The sequence below is a fragment of the Pan troglodytes genome, chromosome 1 (genome assembly GCF_028858775.2).
Source record: "Pan troglodytes isolate AG18354 chromosome 1, NHGRI_mPanTro3-v2.0_pri, whole genome shotgun sequence".
Taxonomy (NCBI): Eukaryota; Metazoa; Chordata; class Mammalia; order Primates; family Hominidae; genus Pan; species Pan troglodytes.
Genome location: NC_072398.2, coordinates 117,459,034 through 117,479,641, shown reverse-complemented (window position 1 = coordinate 117,479,641; position 20,608 = coordinate 117,459,034). Strand labels below are relative to the sequence as shown.

The 20,608-nt window shown below is 44.8% G+C and overlaps 2 protein-coding genes, 1 non-coding gene and 1 pseudogene across 5 annotated transcripts in view; 1 reads left to right on the top strand and 3 right to left on the bottom strand.

The window, feature by feature from the left end:
* NBPF7P (NBPF member 7) overlaps positions 1–11,646 on the top strand; it is a 548,664-nt gene extending 537,018 nt beyond the window's left edge. Inside the window, 8 exon segments of the mRNA XM_063815759.1 lie at positions 405–477; positions 942–1,147; positions 2,444–2,495; positions 6,402–6,565; positions 7,608–7,659; positions 8,286–8,458; positions 9,172–9,280; positions 9,893–11,646. Of these exon segments, the coding sequence (XP_063671829.1) occupies positions 405–477; positions 942–1,147; positions 2,444–2,495; positions 6,402–6,565; positions 7,608–7,659; positions 8,286–8,458; positions 9,172–9,280; positions 9,893–10,136 (1,073 nt within the window). The 3' untranslated portion in view covers positions 10,137–11,646.
* The window catches only part of LOC134810593 (uncharacterized), a 277,013-nt gene that overhangs the window by 212,688 nt on the left and 43,717 nt on the right, over positions 1–20,608 (bottom strand). The window lies entirely within an intron of this gene.
* On the bottom strand, positions 13,826–13,899 carry TRNAN-GUU (transfer RNA asparagine (anticodon GUU)). Its single transcript has one exon. It is a non-coding gene; the product is annotated as a tRNA-Asn (tRNA).
* On the bottom strand, positions 20,395–20,568 carry LOC129138455 (U1 spliceosomal RNA; annotated as a pseudogene).

Genomic DNA, 20,608 nt, shown 5'->3' with positions numbered 1-20,608 from the left:
GAGGACTGTGGGACAAGTTTGTCCTCTCCTAAGAGAAAGAATGAGGTTTGAAATGCGAACTCTGACAGGACACCAATCCTGTGCCTGGGAATCAGATCTGTGGCAGGATGGGGGAGACAGCTGCCAAAGTCCAGAGAGAGGCTGCACAAGCCTCCAGTGATATGGGAAGCAAAAGGTCTTTTCAATATTTGACCACATCTTGATGGTGGCCCTCCACATCAGAAATGCATTGCCTGATGGATCAGGAAACCATGCCAGGGCATTCTGTTAAAGATAAAACATGAGAGTTTTCAGTTGAACGGTGACCCATGCCTAGATGTTCATGTCTCTGTTGCACATTGGGCTGACTATGCTTGCAGACTGTGAAGTGGGAAATATCTAAATGAACACTTCTGTATTTACAGAAAATGACAACGATGACGATGAAGATGTTCAAGTTGAGGTGGCTGAGAAAGTACAGAAATCGTCTGCCCCCAGGTGACACTGAATACTCAGGAACAATTAATGGATGGTAACATATGAGGAATATCTAGGAGGCACACCCTCTCTGGCATCTATGATGGGCCAAAAACCCGCATTCGCTTGGCCACAGTATGTGAAATATAACCCAGCTTAGACACAGGGTGCGGCAGCTGTCATGTTTCTCTATGTGTGCCGAGGGTCATGTCTGCACCGTACAGGGATAGCTGAGTCTTCATCCTCCTCAGCTCCTATCTGTCCAGTGCAATGAACACCAGCTGCTCTCTTCCTCTCTGTTTCCCATGGCAGCCATGCTCTGTTGCAGAGAGAACAGGATTGCATGTTCCCTCTTAATGGGAAACTCCATTTTGCTTTCTGGGACCACTCTCTTAATGCCACCTGTCAAAACCAGCTAGGACTCCCTGAGGTCCAATCCCTCTGTGTTTAATCTTCTGTCATCTCTGTCCCACCTGGCTCATCAGGGATATGCAGAAGGCTGAAGAAAAGGAAGTCCCTGAGGACTCACTGGAGGAATGTGCCATCACTTGTTCAAATAGCCATGGCCCTTATGACTCCAACCAGCCACATAGGAAAACCAAAATCACATTTGAGGAAGACAAAGTCGACTCAACTCTCATTGGCTCATCCTCTCATGTTGAATGGGAGGATGATGTACACATTATTCCAGGTAGCCTCTGTTTTCCTTGTGTCTCATACCTCTCTCTAGGCTGAGGAAGATAAACTCTGAAGACAGGCTCTATAAGCACAAATTCATTTGAATAAAAAACTATGATGGGTTTCTAAACAGATATCAGGGAGTTTTTTTGTCCTTCTCAGCTAATATCATGTCTTTGTCTGCCGGTCCCCAGTATCAAGTTACTCAACCCCAGGCAAGTGTGACAATCTCATAGTCACCTGAGTGCAGGAGGTGCACAGGCAGTATCTGTCAGGCCTCCTAGCTTCAATTCAGTATCTCTTGTCATCTGTGATTAAGTCATCTGTCCCTGAACAATGTCCATGGAGTTTCTATGCCTGTTTAAGGAAGCTGGCAGCCTTGCCTTTGTATTTGGAAATATTGTTCCCCAGGCTTCACTGCTCTCAGCTTTCATCTGGATCTCCTTTAAGTCAGCTTGCTTAGCTGCACAGTCACCCTGAAATCAGGACGGAAACTTCTTCTTTACTTTGCTGATATATTTCCATAAAGCAAGGCTGGACCCTGGTTTTCCACCCTGTCAATGCAATGGCTGATCCAATGTTTCTTTGTAGCATCGTGGTTTTTTTTTTTTTTTTTTTTTTTTTTTTTTTTTTGCGATGGAGTCTTGCTCTGTCACCCAGGCTGGAGTTCAGTGGCACCATCTTGGCTTGGTGCAACCTCTGCCTCCCAGATTCAAGTGATTCTCCTGCCTCAGCCTCCTGAGTTGCTGGGACCACAGGTGCACAACATCACATCTGGCTAATTTTTGTATTTTTAGTAGAGACAGGGTTTCCCCATATTGGCCAGGGTAGTCCTGAACTCATGACCTCAAATGATTCACCTGTCTTGGCCTCCCAAATCACAGATTCTTTTTAAAGCAAGAGTTGTTCAAATGTATCTATCAGTTGTGTTTCATGTATAGATGCCTGTAAACATTTAATGTCCATGTTACCTGGTGATATAAGTCCGTATTGCAGCAACACTCTTAGAAAATTGTTTGACCAATTTTTGGAGATTTTTTTGGGGAAAAATTTTTGTTTAACTTTGACTCAGGCAGGGAATATGGCATTATGGTCTACACGTGGAGGGAGATTTTGGCCTGTGGGTCTGGAAAGCAGGGTCATCTAATTCTCACCAAAGTTAATCTAGGACACCCTAGAATATTCCTGTCAGAATCCTTATTCTTGCACTGAGAATAGTTATGTCCTTGTGCTATGACTGGACAGTGATTTGTTCATATGTGAAGTATGAATTGCTTAATGTGACCTGCTTCTCTGAATTTATTTACAGAAAATGAAAGTGATGATGAGGAAGAGGAAGAAAAAGGGCCAGTGTCTCCCAGGTAATATTGTGGAATTGTTGGCTGTTAATTCAGTAGTGACATCTGGAGATTGTAGATTTAGGGAAAATGAGGAAGTGATGAATAGAACTATTTCTTCCATTCACCCAGCTACAAATTGTGCTGATTTACAATGTTGTATGTTATTTGTGGCACTTGTATTGGTTTTAATTTCATAGTCCTCTCAAGATAGGAACTTGCCATCAGATGAGCCAAGTGAACTAGCCAAACAGGGTTTTCTTGTTGATCTTTTCAAAAAACCAGCCCTGGATTCATTGATTTTTTGAAGGGTTTTTTGTGTCTCTATCTCCTTTAGTTCTGCTCTGATCTTAGTTACTTCTTGTCTTCTGCTAGCTTTTGAATTTGTTTGCTTTGCTTCTCTAGTTATTTTAATTGTGATGTTAGGGTGTCAATTTTAGATCTTTTCTGCTTTCTGTTGTGGGCATTTAGTGCTATAATTTTCCCTCTACACATTGCTTTAAATGTGTCCCAGAGATTCTGGTATGTTGTGTCTTTGTTCTCATTGGTTTCAAAGAACATCTTTATTTCTGCCTTCATTTTGTTATTTTCCCAGTAGTCATTCAGGAGCAGGTTGTTCAGTTTCCATGTAGTTGTGCGGTTTTGAGTGAGTTTCTTAATCCTGAGTTCTAATTTGATTGCACTGTGGTCTGACAGTTTGTTGTGATTTCCATTCTTTTACATTTGCTAACAAGTGCTTTACCTCCATTTATGTGGTCAATTTTGGAATAAGTGTGATGTGGTGCTGAGAAGAATGTATATTCTGTTGATTTGGGGTGGAGAGTTCTGTAGATGTCTTTTAGGTCTGCTTGGTGGAGAGCTGAGTTCAAGTCCTGGATATCCTTGTTAAGCTTCTGTCTCATTGATCTGTCTAATATTGACAGTGGGGTGTTAAAGTCTCCCATGATGATTGTGTGGAGTCTAAATCTCTTTGTAGGTCTCTCAGGACTTGCTTTATGAATCTGGGTGCTCCTGTATAGGGTGCATATATATTTAGGATAGTTAACTCTTCTTGTTGAATTGATCCCTTTACCATTATGTAGTGGCCTTCTTTGTCTCTTTTGATCTTTGTTGGTTTAAAGTCTGTTTTATCAGAGACTAGGATTGCAACCCCTGCCTTTTTTTGTTTTCCATTTGCTTGGTAGATCTTCTCCATCCCTTTATTTTGAGCCTATGTGTGTCTCTGCATGTGAGATGGGTTTCCTGAGTACAGCACACTGATGGGTCTTGACTCTTTATCCAATTTGCCATTCTGTGTTTTTTTAACTGGGGCATTTAGCCCATTTACATTTAAGGTTAATATTGTTATGTGTGAATTTGATCCTGTCGTTATGATGTTAGCTGGTTATTTCGCCCGTTAGTTGATGCAGTTTCTTCCTAGTCAATGGTCTTTACAGTTTGGCATGTTTTTGCAGTGGCTGGTACCGGTTGTTCCTTTCCATGTTTAGTGCTTCCTTTAGGAGCTCTTGTAAGGCAGGCCTGGTGGTGACAAAATCTCTCAGCATTTGCTTCTCTGTAAAGGATTTATTTCTCCTTCACTTATGAAGCTTTGTTTGGCTGGATATGAAATTCTGGGTTGAAAATTCTTTTCTTTAAGAATGTTGAAGATGCTGGAGAGGATGTGGAGAAATAGGAACACTTTTACACTGTTGGTGGGACTGTAAACTAGTTCAACGATTGTGGAAGGCAGTGTGGCAATTCCTCAGGGATCTAGAACTAGAAATACCATTTGACCCAGCCATCCCATTAGTGGGTGTATACCCAAAGGATTATAAATCATGCTGCTGTAAAGACACATGCACACATATGTTTATTGCGGCACTATTCAGAATAGCAAAGACTTGGAACCAAGCCAAATATCCAGCAATGATAGACTGGATTAAGAAAATGTGGCACATATACACCATGGAATACTATGCAGCTATAAAAAATGATGAGTTCATGTCCTTTGTAGGGGCATGGATGAAGCTGGAAACCATCATTCTCAGCAAACTATTGCAAGGACAAAAAACCAAATACCGCATATTCTTACTCACAGGTGGGAATTGAACAATGAGAACACATGGACACAGAAAGGGGAACATCACACACTGGGGCCTGTTGTAGGGTGGGGGGAGGGAGGAGGGGTAGCATTAGGAGATATACCTAATGTTAAATGATGAGTTAATGGGTGAAGCACACCAATGTGGACATGTATACATATGTAACTAACCTGCACGTTGTGGACATGTACCCTAAGACTAAAAGTATTAAAAATATATATATATATATATATATACATACACACAAAAAATAATAAAGGAAGACTATACATATCGAAAAAAAAAAGAATGTTGAATATTGCTCCCACTCTCTTCTGGCTTGTAGGGTTTGTGCCAAGAGATCTGCTGCTAGTCTGATGGGCTTCCCTTTGTGGGTAATCCGACCTTTCTCTCTGGCTGCCCTTAGCACTTTTTCCTTCATTTCAACCTTGGTGAATCTGACAATTACGTGTTTTGGGGTTGCTCTTCTCGAGGAGTATCTTTATGGTGTTCTCTGTGTTTCCTGAATTTGAATGTTGGCCTTCCTTGCTAGGTTGGGGAAGTCCTCCTGGATAATATCCTGAAGAATGTTTCCCAGCTTGGTTCCATTCTCCCCGTCACTTTCAGTACACCAATCAAACGTAGATTTGGTCTTTCCACATAGTCCCGTATTTATTGGAGGCTTGTTCATTTCTTTTTATTCTTTTTTCTCTAAACTTCTCTTCTCGCTTCATTTCACTAATTTGATCTTGAATCACTGATACCATTTCTTGCACTTGATCGAATTGGCTACTGAAGCTTGTGCATGCATCACGTAGTTCTCGTGCCATGGTTTTCAGCTCCATCAGGTCATTTAAGGTCTTCTCTACACTGTTCATTCTGGTTAGCCATTCATCTAATCTTTTTTCAAGGTTTTTAGCTTCCTTGAGATGAGTTCGCACATCCTCCTTTAGCTCAGAGAAGTTTGTTATTACCGACTTTCTGAAGCCTACTTCTGTCAGCTCATCAAAGTCATTCTCCATCCTGCTTTGTTCCATTGCTGGCGAGGAGCTGCGATCCTTTGGAGGAGAAGGGATGTCAGGTTTTTGGAATTTTCAGCTTTTGTGCTCTGATTTCTCCCCACCTTTGTGGTTTTATCTACCTTTGGTCTTTGATGATGGCGACCTACAGATGGGGTTTTGGGGTGGATGTCTTTTTTGTTGATGTTGATGCTATTCCTTTCTGTGTGTTAGTTTTCCTTCTAACAGTCAGGTCCCTCAGCTTCAGGTCTGTTGGAGTTTGCTGGAAGTCCACTCCAGACCCTCAAACAGGGATTTCTTGGTGTTGCCTATTCTCTCCCATGTGTTTAAATCCAGGAAGAGGTGTATATATGCTTTCTTCCTATTTGTTGGTAGTATGTTGGCTAGTATTATTGCAAGAAAAGAAATTGAAAAAGTAAATATATTATATCAAAATATTGGGAAAATGGGGCCCTTAATACACAAGATCTGTGTCTGCGCTGTGTCAAGAACTCTCTTCACTTGAATGCTGCATGTAAAATTCAACCCAATTTATGCAAAGTAGTTGAAGCCCTGTGTCAGTTCTCTGTGCTGCAAGTCATGATGGTAGTTTACAGGGAGAGTCTGGGTGCCCTGAGTTGGCTCATCCGTGGCAAATGTACTGAGCACATGCTGCCCATTTTTGCTCTGTCCCCAGAGCAGTCACCCTCCACCCTGTATTTAGAAGGATAGTTTTATTTCTCTTGAAGGAAAAATGCCTTTGGTTTCTGTGACCACTCCATTCTGTCTCCCATCAGATCATCTGGGAGGTTTTGTTGTCTAATGTCTGTTGGTTAAATCTTCTATCATCCCCGTCCTGCCTGGCTCATCAGGAATCTGCAGGAGTCTGAAGAGGAGGAAGTCCCCCAGGAGTCCTGGGATGAAGGTTATTCGACTCTCTCAATTCCTCCTGAAATGTTGGCCTCGTACCAGTCTTACAGCAGCACATTTCACTCATTAGAGGAACAGCAAGTCTGCATGGCTGTTGACATAGGCAGTGAGTACTCCATTGTGAAGGTGATAAAGCTCCAGTTCATGGCCCAGGTAGACCCCATAATCTTTGGGCCTTGTGCCCCTTGTTGGGCTGAGATTTGCCATCACCGTGGGCTGAACCTATATATCAATGTAGATTTCAATCACTCTGGAGTCGAGTCTGAAGCACAGGCATGGGGTGGGTCAGTGAGCTTTGCTCTCTTCCTAGTCTCAGGCCATGCCCGTGCCAACCTGGACTGACTGTCACGACATTGAACTCAAGGCAGGTGTGGCAAACTCACACCAAACTATGCAGCACATGCCCAGGAGTTGTCTGTCAGATCAGCTCATCTGAATTAAATGCCTCTTGCCAGCTACAAAATTCCTTATGAGTTTTGTTCCCAAAGCATGTCTGTGTGGTCCCTTACCTGCCCAAGGCCAGTGTCACCCTTGTCTACCTCTCAGTGAAAGATGTGACCCAGGTTTCACTGAATTTATTCCCATTTTCTGTGTCTTCTAAGTTTGCTTGTTTTAGCTCATCTGTCCATCATGTTCCTGGTATGTTTTCTAGATAAATGGCTGACTTTTCACCCACAAAAGCCATAATAGCTGATGCTTCTGTGTAGAACCAAGTTTCATTTTGACTCAAGAGCTGGTACATTGCACCCCTTCATCAAATCTCTGTGTCCACAATCTCATAAACTATCAAATTCTGGGTATTTAATGAGAGAAAGCTTAATATTGAAGTATCTCTCCTATGAGGTGTTAGAACTATTTGCCTACAATTTATTGGGGAAAAAATTGCTCATTTGTGTACATAAACCTAGGACAGAGCACATAGGGAAGATAACATTCCAAAACAGGGGAACTTTGCCCAAGGCTCATGAAAGAACCCAAGCCAGTTTTCTCAAGACTTGACCTCAGGCCTACTGGAATATTTCTCTCAAAGTCTCCTGTTCTCACACTGACAAGACTGATGTCCCTGTGTTAGGATTGGACAGAGGAATATTTCTGTGTGCAAGGAAGAACTGCTTAATGTAAGAGGGCCCATCTGAATTTATTTGCAGGACATCAGTGGGATCAAGTGAAAAAGGAGGACCAAGAGGCAACAGGTCCCAGGTGAGTCTGAGAAATTGTGGACAGTTAATTTGATGTTGACACCTGGAGATGCCAAGTCCAGGGAAAACAGTACATGCTGAAAATAATGATTTTGTCTTGTCAGACAAGTCTGAATTATGCCTACTACATTGCTTTTTGGTTCCATTAGAGTAAATGTTTAGGTTTCCATTTCTTTGTACTCTTATCATTTACTAACCTAGTGAAGGTTGACCATACCTCAAAAGCTGTATTCTCATGGTAACTGCAGGGAAACTTGAGCACATTTTATGCAAAATTATTGAGGACATGCTTTTCATGATCACTGTTCACTGTGTGTCCTGAGAGCACAAATACAGAGTGTAGTTTGACTCCCTCATCAGTGTGTCACCTGACGAATTCACTGAGATCACTCTGTGTGTGTGTGTGTGTGTGTGTGTGTGTGTGTGTGTGTGTGTGTCTCTTTCTCTTTCATCCTTTTCTACCTGGCCCTAGTCTATCCCAATATAAAGGCAATAATCTGTTACCTCATTAATGGATCTGTCCTTTTTCTTTTCAAACTCTTCCTTACGTTAGCCATGAAATCTAGCTGGGGCTGTGTGGTTTCTGATTCCTCCTGGCTTATTCTTTACTTTTTCCCACTTTTCCAGGCTCAGCAGGGAGCTGCTGGAGGTAGTAGAGCCTGAAGTCTTGCAGGACTCACTGGATAGATGTTATTCAACTCCTTCCAGTTGTCTTGAACAGCCTGACTCCTGCCAGGCCTATGGAAGTTCGTTTTATGCATTGGAGGAAAAACATGTTGGCTTTTCTCTTGACGTGGGAGGTGAGTACCTTTCTATGAAGGTGATAAGGATCCACTGAGTCTTCCATATAAAGATCATATTCCTGCTCCAAGTGGCCATTACTGAGCTGAGAGATGTCATTGCCGCAGTGAGGACCTATAGGCACATGTAGGTTGAATGAAATTCTAGTTCTACCTGGAAGCCCAGACATGGGATGGGTCAGTGAACATGGCTCTCTTCCTAGTCTCAGGCCATACCTGTGGCACTCTGATTCTATTCTCATGACATTGGACCTGGGCAGATGTGACAAATTCAGAGAACTATGATTTTGACTCAAGCGTTTGTAGATTTCCTTTTTCACTCTAATTTCAGTGTCTAAAGTCCTCACAACCATGAACAATCTGAGTATTTGATGAGACAGGGCTAAATATTGCAGTTTTTCTCCTAGAAATCATTTGAGGGTATTTGCTTTAAATTGATTGGAAAAATATGGCATAACTGTTTGCACAAACTTGGGACAAAGGATATTGGGATAACGATCTACTAGAATAGGGACATTTTACCCACAGTTTCTGGGAGAAAAACCGAGGAATTTCTATCATGACCAGCTTCAGGCCTCCTGAAATATATCTCTCACAGTGTCCTATTCTTATGCTGAGGAGCCTGAGGTCCCTGTGTGAGGATTAGACAGTGGATTGTTATGTGTGTAGGGAAATCAGCTTAATGTGTCTGTCCATGTCTGAATGTATTGCAGAAATTGAAAAGAAGGGGAAGGGGAAGAAAAGAAGGGGAAGAAGATCCAAGAAGAAAAGAAGAAGGGGAAGAAAAGAAGGGGAAGAAGATCAAAACCCACCATGCCCCAGGTAACTTTCAGCAATTGTGGATGCTTAATTCTGTGTTAACACCTGGAGGCAACAGATTCAGGGAAACCAGAGTGTGTTTGATGTCACGTTTTCAACGAAGGCTGAATTACTCCTACTGTCATTGCTGTTGGTTTTCATTGCAGTAGATGTTTAGGTTTCCATTTCTTCCTCCCCTTATCATTTACTAACGTACCATAGGTTGACCATACTTCAAAAGCTGTACTCTCATGGCCACTGCATCGAATTTTGAGCATATTTTATGGAAAACTATTGAGCTCACTCTTTTCATGATCACAGTTTGCTGTGTGTCATGAGGGCACTAACTCAGAGTGTCCTTTTACTCCCTTACCAGTATGTCACCTGGCCAATTCACTAGCTCACTTTCTCTCTGTCTCTGTCTCTGTCTCTGTCTCTCTGTCTTTCTCTTTCATTGTTTTCTACCTGGCCCTGTTCTATCCCAACATAAAGGCAATAAATTTTTTGTTTTACCTCATTAATGGATCTATCCTTTTTCTTTTCTAACCACTTCCTTATGTTACTTCTGAAATCTAGTGAGACTCTGTGGTGTCTGATTTTCCCTGGCTGCTTCTTTAGTTTTGTCTCCTTTTCCAGGCTCAATGGCGGGCTGATGGAAGTGGAAGAGCCTGAAGTCTTACAGGACTCACTGGATAGATGTTATTCAACTCCGTCAATGTACTTTGAACTACCTGACTCATTCCAGCACTACCGAAGTGTGTTTTACTCATTTGAGGAACAGCACATCAGCTTCGCCCTTTACGTGGACAATAGGTTTTTTACTTTGACGGTGACAAGTCTCCACCTGGTGTTCCAGATGGAAGTCATATTCCCACAATAAGCAGCCCTTACTAAGCCCAGAGATGTCATTCCTGCAGGCAGGACCTATAGGCACGTGAAGATTTGAATGAAAGTACAGTTCCATTTGGAAGCCCAGACATAGGATGGGTCAGTGGGCATGGCTCTATTCCTATTCTCAAACCATGCCAGTGGCAACCTGTGCTCAGTCTGAAGACAATGGACCCACGTTAGCTGTGACACATTCACATAACTGTGCAGCACATGCCGGGAGTGATCAGTCAGACATTTTAATTTGAACCACGTATCTCTGGGTAGCTACAAAATTTCTCAGGGATTTCATTTTGCAGGCATGTCTCTGAGCTTCTATATCTGCTCAAGGTCAGTGTCATCTTTGTGTTTAGCTCATCCAAAGGTGTTACCCTGGTTTCAATGAACCTAACCTCATTGTTTGTGTCTTCAGTGTTGGCTTGTTTTAGCTGATCTATCTGTAACACAGGAGGGATCCTTGGCTGAGGATTGTATTTCAGAACCACCAACTGCTCTTGACAATTGTTAACCCGCTAGGCTCCTTTGGTTAGAGAAGCCACAGTCCTTCAGCCTCCAATTGGTGTCAGTACTTAGGAAGACCACAGCTAGATGGACAAACAGCATTGGGAGGCCTTAGCCCTGCTCCTCTCAATTCCATCCTGTAGAGAACAGGAGGCAGGAGCCGCTGGCAGGAGACAGCATGTCACCCAGGACTCTGCCGGTGCAGAATATGAACAATGCCATGTTCTTGCAGAAAACGCTTAGCCTGAGTTTCATAGGAGGTAATCACCAGACCACTGCAGAATGTAGAACACTGAGCAGGACAACTGACCTGTCTCCTTCACATAGTCCATATCACCACAAATCACACAACAAAAAGGAGAAGAGATATTTTGGGTTCAAAAAAAGTAAAAAGATAATGTAGCTGCATTTCTTTAATTATTTTGAACCCCAAATATTTCCTCATCTTTTTATTGTTGTCATGGATGGTGGTGACATGGACTTGTTTATAGAGGACAGGTCAGCTGTCTGGCTCAATGATCTACATTCTGAAGTTGTCTGAAAATGTCTTCATGATTAAATTCAGCCTAAACGTTTTGCCGGGAACACTGCAGAGACAATGCTGTGAGTTCCCAACCTCAGCCCATCTGCGGGCAGAGAAGGTCTAGTTTGTCCATCACCATTATGATATCAGGACTGGTTACTTGGTTAAGGAGGGGTCTAGGAGATCTGTCCCTTTTAGAGACACCTTACTTATAATGAAGTACTTGGGAAAGCGGTTTTCAAGAGTATAAATATCCTGTATTCTAATGATCATCCTCTAAACATTTTATCATTTATTAATCCTCCCTGTGTCTATTATTATATTCATATCTCTACACTGCAAATTTTGGGTCTCAATTTTTACTGTGCCTTTGTTTTTACTAGTGTCTGCTGTTGCAAAAAGAAGAAAACATTCTCTGAGTTTTAATTTTTGTCCAAAGCTAATTTTAATCTATACAATTAAAACCTTTTGCCTATCACTCTGGACTTTTGGGTTTTTTACATTCAGTGTTATAATATTTGATTATGCTGATTGGTTTTGGTGGGTACTGATGTGAATTAATAAAAACATTTCATTTCCATGTTTATTTTCTAATCTCTTCCACATTGTAGGCTATGTTTACCATACGTAGCAGAATGTATTTACATTTCTTGGTTCTAGTCATTTGTATTCTTCATGAGTGTGAGTGTGTGTGTGTGTGTGTGTCTCTGTGTGTGTCTGTGTGTGCCTTTGGCATTTAGGAAGGGTTGTATAGCTCATGTTAAATATTGCACTAAAAATGTTTTTGATGATTTTCCTCCCTTTGAACTAGACACACTTCTAATATTTGGTTTATAGTTTTAAATTATAACTTTCAGCATCAAATATTTCCATACAACAGTCAATTACATGATGTGTTTTCTTTTTCCTACCTCCTTTACCTGCCACTTCTCATAATAGTATTTGAACCTAAACATATACCGGTGACATTCTGTGATTATCATCTTGCCCCTACCTTGGTTTTGGTTTTTGGTGCAGTTCCAGGCTCTTGGTGTCTTTGTTTGGGACACCAAGAGCCTGGAACTGCACGGCACCAGCTGGTAAGAATTAGGCTTTTTTGGCCGGGCGCGGTGGCTTATGCCTGTAATCCCAGCACTTTGCGAGGCCAAGGCGGGCGGATCACGAGGTCAGGAAATCGAGACCATCCTGGCTAACACGGTAAAACCCCATCTCTACTAAAAATAAAAAAAATTAGCCGGGCGTGGTGGCAGGCGCCTGGCAGGCAGCTACTCGGGAGGCTGAGGCAGGAGAATGGCTTGAACCCGGGAGGCGGAGCTTGCAGTGAGCCGAGATCGCGCCACTGCACTCCAGCCTGGGCGACAGAGAGAGACTCCATCTCAAAAAAAAAAAAAAAAAGAATTAGGCTTTTTTTTTTCCCTAAGGGTTAACAACAAACCAGCCCTTTGGAAAGACTTGCTTCACCACTGTTATCAACCAACGGCCTGATGCTTTCCCTCAGTTTTGTGATTTTGACAAAACAAGCAAGCAGCATTCCCTCCTGATAAGATACCACCGACCTAGGAATGATTCTGGCCAGACTAGAGAAGATGCACAGTGAGGGTTTTCATGTCCTCTGCTTCAGCTTTTGATGTCAGAGGGCCACAAACTCCACTCTCAGATGATTGCTAATGCCACCATTTTATGAACATGGGCCCCATGGAGAGGCACGAAGCTCAATTGCACTTCTGCACATTTTTCCTCCTATAAATATTGCTATTGGAATATTATTTGGTACGGCTCCCGTGAAAGATACATTTTCAGAATGTACTCAAATTAGAAGCATCATGTAAACCCTATAATGTAGGAATAGTGCATCAACTTCCCTACACTATAGAAATATCTGCGGTGTAGACATTTCCACAATGACCAAAGATATGTGTACAAGAAAGGTGGCTGCAGCATTCTTTGTAATCCTAAAACAATGAAACCTACCTCATCTCAAAAACTTTATTTTATTTTATTTTATTTTATTTTATTTTATTTTATTTTTTGAGATGGAGTCTCGCTCTGTTGCCCAGGCGGGAGTGTAGCGGTGCAGCCTCCACTGGTGCAGCCTCCACTGCAGCCTCCACCTCCCAGGTTCAAATGATTCTCCTGCCTCAGAATCCCAAGTACCTGGGATTACAGGCACTTGCCACCATGCCTGGCTAACAAAAACATTTTGAAAAGGGTTAAATAAATCATGCACAAAGTGAGGAAAAATACTCTTTTCAAAAATGATGGAGAGGATCACTATGACGATGAATGATTCCACTTTTCACATTATTGATAGAGCAATCAGTAAATCCAGGCACATCCTCTGGATATTACTGACCTCCTATTATTAAAATATGAAAAAATGGAGGCATGTAAATTACTCGTTTAAGCGTATAACGGACTGAATTAGAATTTTATCACACCAGAAGTGGGTTCCTAGGTCTCTGTTTCAGGATTCCTGAGTTACACACGTATAAACCCAGGATTTCAGGAGATACCCGGTTAAGAATCCGGTCGGGGAGGTGGGCTGGCCCTTGACATGGATAAGTCACAAATTAGTGGCTTAGGACTCCAGGAAGACAAAATCTTCCCAATTTATCTAGTGATTGACAATGCATGAATACTTTAAAAGCTCGAACAAGCGTCCCTGGGTGGGCTCGAACCACCAACCTTTCGGTTAACAGCCGAACGCGCTAACCGATTGCACCACAGAGACAGGTACTATCAGTTCTACTGGGCGCTATAGGAAGGGCGCACGCACGAAACTTCCTCCGTCCCTTGCATCCTCAGGGCCCGCCCGGCAGGACGACTGAGCAAGGCCTTGGAAGACCGGAGAGATTGGAGCGGTAAGTCACGCTGGTCACGTTGGACACCTGCACGTTGGGAGATTCTGGAGCCAGAAGGATAGCCGAATGGCCTTCACCCGCCCTGCCCCTCGCCTGCTTCAGAAACCCCCGCAAACGCCCCGGTTGAGACCCCGGCCCGAGCCGCCGGGGGGCCCTAGGGAGGCTGAACGCCCGGTGGCTCCCGGGATGGCTCTTCCCGTTCTTTGCGCCGCCTTCACCCAGTGAGGGAGCCTGTGCCCTCCCTGCCCAGTGGCTTTTGGGGCCGCTGCGGAGCTTCCGCTGCCATCTTCGGATCCCGTGTTCCGCACGGGGGCTCCACCAGGGCAGGGATCGTGGTGAGGGTGGCTCGTGGGTCCCCCTCACGGGGAGCAGGGTCTGGCACTCACCAGGGCGCAGGACTAGGACTTGTCGAATGAATCCATCCTTTTAGCTTTTAGTCCTTTGAAGAGCCTTGAGAATGGAAATCATGAGAGATTTTTCCATGGGGAAGTTCCTTTTACAAAGCATTTATTTACGTTGACTTCTTGGCACCCCGCGGGGCGGCAACGGGCAGGGCCTCCAGTGCACCTTTTGCGCGGTGGAGCCGCGGGGGCTCAGCTGGGCGGTGGTCGGGTCCTGAGGCCGGAGGGCGGGAGCAGGGGAGGGGAAAAGCAAAAGCGGGGAAAGAAGCCGGGGAGCGGTGGACCAGACGTCCAGACCTCCTGAAAGGCTGGCGGGGAGGCACAGGCGGGATCTTCCGGAGGTGAGAATTTTTTTTTATTATAGCAGAATGGGGAGGAATTGAGGGGAAAATGGAGATAGAACCTGAAAGAGCCCCAAACGTCAGAACCTGTAGCTCCCCAAGAATAAGATCTTCCAGAAGAACTAGACCCAAAACTAGCCGTTGGGGAACACCAAAATCCTTGGAGGAGCAACATCCTCATGACCCTCTGTGTTCCTTTAGGCAAAAGGACTTGCTTCCATTGTTTGTTCAATTGTTTGTGTTTGTTAAATAAATAAAACGATTTTCATGTACCTTTGAAATTACTTTGGCGCTACTATTTTATGATTACAAATAATGTGGCAGTGATCATTCTTGTACACTTCTCATTGGCCATTTGTGTATTTCTATAGGGTAGAGGCCTGGAGAGCAGTTGCTCCAGCATAGGGATTACACAGTTTTTGTTTATTTATTTACTTATTTATTTATTTTTGAGACAGAGTCTCGCTCTGTCACCCAGGCTGGAGTACAGTGGCTCCATCTCAGCTCTCACTGCAACCTCCGCCTCCCAGGTTCAAGCGAATCTCCTGCTTCAGCCTCCCAAGTAGCTGAGATTACAGGTCCGTGCGAGCCACCACATCGGGCTAATTTTTGTATTTTTAGTAGAGACGGGGTTTCACCATTTTGGCCAGGCCGGTCTCAAACTCCTGACCTCAAGTGATCTGCCTGCCTTGGCCTCTCAAAGTGCTGGGATTACAGGCATGAGCCACCGCACCCAGCGATTACATGTTTTTTTTATATATATCATTCTATTTTCTTTCCTTATTTGGCTTATTAGCTGTAACTCTTTCTTTTGTTATGTCAGTGATGGCTTTAGGGTCCCTAGAATACATCTTTATCCGTCTGCCATCAAGTGACATTATACCTCCCCTTCTGGCCTTTATGCTAGTGTTGTCAGGGAATTTGATTTTGGACATGTTATAAACCCCAACATCCAAGTACGTACATAGCGATTTTCAGTCGTCTCCATTTCTTTGTGTAGGTTCAGATTTCTGTTTGGTATCCTTATCCTTGGGCCTGGAGGACTCCTTTCATATTTCTTGTAGTGTGGTTTGGTGAATTCTGTCATTTTTTTGTATGTCTTTAAATGTCCTGATTTCAGTCACATTTTTGAAAGATATTTCAATTTGGCATAGAATTCTAGAATAACTTTTTTTCTCTCAGTACTTTAGGATGTTGCCACTTTGACGCTTTGTCATGGACATATCTTTCCTGTTTTTGTAAACTTGGCATAAAGTGGGTTTCCTGTACTTGTTATATGATTTTTGGATTGTGTATTCAAATTAAAAGTATTAAATTAAAATTAAAATGGCCTGGGCGAGGTGGCTCACACCTGTAATCCCAGCACTTTGGGAAGGGGAGGCAGAGGATCGCTTGAGACCCAGAGTTGGAGACCACCCTGGGCAAGATAGCAAGACCCTGTGTGTGTGTGTGTGTGTGTGTGTGTGTGTGTGTGTGTGTGTGTGTGTGTGTATACACATAAATATGTATATATATTATATGAATGTATGTATATATAAGTCCTACAGTCACCTTAAGTTCCACCAACAGTGCGCTTAAAGTAAAATGTGCCCAACCTGAGGCTCAAACCTACCTGCTGGCACGCAATTTGTGTTTGTGAGACAATCTCAACAGCATTTGCTTTTTCTAGCATAGTGGTTTTCCTGTTTTCCTCACATGTGAAAGTCTTCAGTGCAAAACCTGTCAGAATTCATTTCCTTTGCTAAAATGTTTTAAAATAACTCTTACTTCAAGTAAGTGCATTAAAAATAAACTTCTCAGTTGCATCCCTGGAATCCATGGAAAGTCCAGGAGAGACAATCAAGTGCTACAGGATCAAGCCCAAACAGAACAGGACTAGGCATGGCTTCCTCACTAGGAGCCAGGCCAAAGTCATCTCCTTTGGTCTCCAATGGAGGCCAGAACTCGGTTCACCTGCAACGGGAGGACCTGGCCCAGAAGAGGTGGCCTTCATCTTCATGGTGCCTTCAGACAGGAAATCTAGGATTTCTTTTCTTCTCTTTGATCTACTTCCAACTCTCCCTTTTTATTTATTTATTTATTTATTTATTTGAGACAGAGTCTTGCTGTGTTGCCCAGGCTAGAGTGCAGCGGGGCAGTCTCAGCTCACTGCAACCTCCGCCTCCTGGGTTCTAGAGATTCTCCTGCCTCAGCCTCCTGAGTAGCTGGGATTACAGGCGCCCGTCACCGCGCCCGGCTACTTATTGTATTTTTAGTAGAGACAGGGTTTCACCATCTTGGCCAGGCTGGTCTCGAACTCGTGACCTCGTGATCCACCCACCTCGGCCTCCCAAAGTGCTGGGATTACAGGCGTGAGCCACCGCATCTGGCTCTCCCTTTCTATTTCTTCAAGACCTTTTTCAGATCCCTCCTGCGCAGGACCTATACGGGTGGTGCCCTTACCCACTGGTCCCTCCCTGCCTGGTGTCTTCGGAGCCCTAGCTCACCTGGAACGTTACTGCCCGCCGGTGACAGCGAGAGGACCAAAGAGGACAGCGGGTGCGGTGGGAACCACAGAGTCACCGCGCACCTGCGCCTCGTGGGCTTCTCGCAAATTGAATAAACGCCCCCTGAAGCTTCTCTTCAAGTCACAGGGAAGGGGAAGGTGGCTGCCAACCCGGCGGGAGAAGCCGGCCCTGCCCCTGGTCCTTGAAGACAGGTTTGGCCAGGCTGATTTTGACTGGTAGGCCCAAAGAAAAGCCTCAAGGGCAGAACAAACTCCGACAGGCTCCGAGATTAAGGCTTTCAAATGTCTGATCGTTTTCAGCTTGGTCAGTAAAATCGATCCCGCCTTTATCAGGAGATTCCTTTGCCAAAGTTCAGAGACCTGGGGTTCCTGCTGCTTGCCACACAGAAAACCAATCACTGAGACGGTTATTGCCAAGGAAGAGGCTTTAATAGGGTGCTGCAGCGGAGGAGATGAGAACTCAGTCTCAAATCCATCTCCCTGACCAACCAAAACTAGAGGCTTAGATGGCAGGGAAAAAATGTGACAATGTGTAAGAAAACAGGAACTAGACCAGGCGCGGTGGCTCACGCCTGTAATCCCAGCACTTTGGGAGGCCGAGGCGGGCGGATCACGAGGTCAGGAGATCGAGACCATCCTGGCTAACACGGTGAAACCCCGTCTCTACTAGAAACACGAAAAGAAATTAGCCGGGCGTGGTGGCGGGCGCCTGTAGTCCCAGCTACTCGGGAGGCTGAGGCAGGAGAATGGCGTGAACCCGGGAGGCGGAGCTTGCAGTGAGCCAAGATAGCGCCACTGCACTCCAGCCTGGGAGGCAGAGGGAGACTCTGTCTCAAAAAGAAAAAAAAAAAAAAGAAGAAAAGAAAAGAAAGAAAACAGGAACTAGGGAGGGGCAAGGAAGCAATCAGGATGAATGAGGGGTCCGGCATCTCATTGTCTGGGTGACTTTCAGTTCTTTGATATCTTTTTTGAGAGGCCTGAAGGAAGGAACTCAAATAAAACAAATATCGAGTTTCAAACTTTCAGATCAGAAGGGTCCATTTCTATGTTTATCCAAAAATCTACGTATGGGACTATTGGGTGGGTTTCAGACCAAGAAAGAGTGTGCATATCAAAGTCTGCGGTTAACCAAAGAGAAAACATAATTTTCCGACCAATAGGATGTGTAGGGGTCAAACAACGACCAGCCTACAGTACTGTTTATTGGCCTGAGCATACGGAAGGATGAAGTTGCACCAGCGAAATGGGATTAAGCTGCAGGTGCGGGCTGGGCGCGGTAGCTCACACCTGTAATCCCAGCACTCTGGGAGGCTGAGGTGGGTGGATCACTTGAGATCAGGAGTTTGAGACCAGCTTGACCAACATGGTGAAACCTCGTCTCTAATAAAAATACAAAAATTAGCCGGGTGTCATGGCGGGCACCTGTAGTCCCAGTTACTAGGGAGGCCGAGGGAGGAGAATTGCTTGAACCCGGGAGATGGAGGTTTTAATGAGCCGAAATTGCGCCACTGCCCTCCAGCCCGGGCAACAGACCGAGACACCTTCTCAAGCAAAAATAAAAACAAAAAGCTGCAGGTGGAAAAAAAGTCTGGATTTTGGTTCAGAGCCCCTGGGGCCTTCCTCAGTAGTTTTCTCTTTCCTTGAAAAAGGAAGCCTGTCTCAGTCTCTGCATCTCTCTGAGTCCTTTTGGAGATTGATGATGGTGAGGTCTCAGTGCTTGGCCCCCTTCTAACTCTGGGTACCTCCCCTCCTGTGGGTCAACCTGGTCCAGTGCACAGGCCCCAGCTCCGACGACCATCTCCCCCCTACCCTTTGCTCCCAGCAAAGGCCATTTCTAGGTCAGTTGTGAGGTACAGCCAGGACAGGGCAGCTCGCTCCGAGATTTTTGGCTCTCGAAGGCCTTGAGCGCTGTGGTTCTGCAGAACACTGTCTGCCTCTTGTGGAGGAACTGACACCCGCTGGAGAAAGTGTGGAGGGAAGCGAGGGCTGCACCTGCACGCAGGAGCTGAGGCAAGCGGCGGTTCCCAGCTCTCAGTGCAAAAGACATTTGTCATCTGAGAGGCTGGACTCAGTTATTAAAATTTTCAATTTTGTCAATAAAAACCGAATGGAAATTTGTTTTCTTACTTGTAGAAACCTCCTCACAAGACCTCCCATCTTACATTCCAGGGAGAATTAGCAGGGTATTCCGCCAAGACATAGGTTAGACTGCGGTTCTGATCTGCAGGCCTCGATGCCCTGTGCCGGGGCACCAGGGCACGGGCAAAGCCCTCCCCCTACACAAAGCAAGGGTGTTACGTCTACAACTGAACGGGGACACTAAGAGCCCCCAACATGCACGGTTTTCATTCCAAAGAAAACCACCAGTTCTGAGTACAATTTCCACCTGGCTCTATTAACTGAGTATACGTTTCCCCAGCACAGAAATCCTACAAACTCCCGTGAATGCTGTGGTGAAAAGCAGGAGCTGCCAGGGCAAGATGGATCGCACCTGTAATCCCAGCACTTCAGAAGGCTGGGCGGACCACTTGAGCCCAGGAGTTGGAGCCCAGCCTGAGCAGAATGGTGAAACCGCTACGAAAAAAGAAAAAGAAAGGAAAGAGAAAGAGAAAGAAAAGAAAAGAGAAAAAACTAGCCGGGTGTGGTGGCATGTGGTTGTCCTACTCGGGAGCCTGAGATGGGAAGATCACGCCACTTCTCCAGCCTGGACGGTACAGCGAGACTTGTCTCGGGGCGGGGGGGGAACAACAAAAAAAGCAGAGGCTAACAGGTAACTCCGAGGATGACAGAAAACACCAGAGTTTTTAAGAGATGTTAGAAGCCCTGGGAGCAGTGAACAAACCAGAAAGCTCCCGATCCTTGATCCCTGAGCTCCACCTAGCAAGTACCGCGGCAGCTAACCTGGGAGACCACCCCAACCAACAGAGACTGAAATTCGCCCCCCAAGAGAGGAAGTGGATAGTTCTAAGCTGTCCCCAAACATGACCTCACAAACGAAAACTAACCGTTGCGAACGGAAACAACTGACCGGACAGAACACAGCCACAAGACACGAGCCCGCACCCTGAATTACAAAAACACTTTGGGCCTCACCTACTATTCACACCACAAAAGCACCAGGGGAAAGCGCGAACGTAGTCCCCCACTACCACAAATCATGCAGTCGAGTTTCCCACCTTTGGGGAAATCGCAGGGGTCAGCACATACGGAGTACAATGGATAACAATGGATAAGCCTTGCCCTGGGAAAACCACCTTCGTGATCGTGGTATCTCTCCTGCCAGGTAAGTATGAGGTCTTGCACCTCCGCCCCGCCACAGCCTCACACGCTT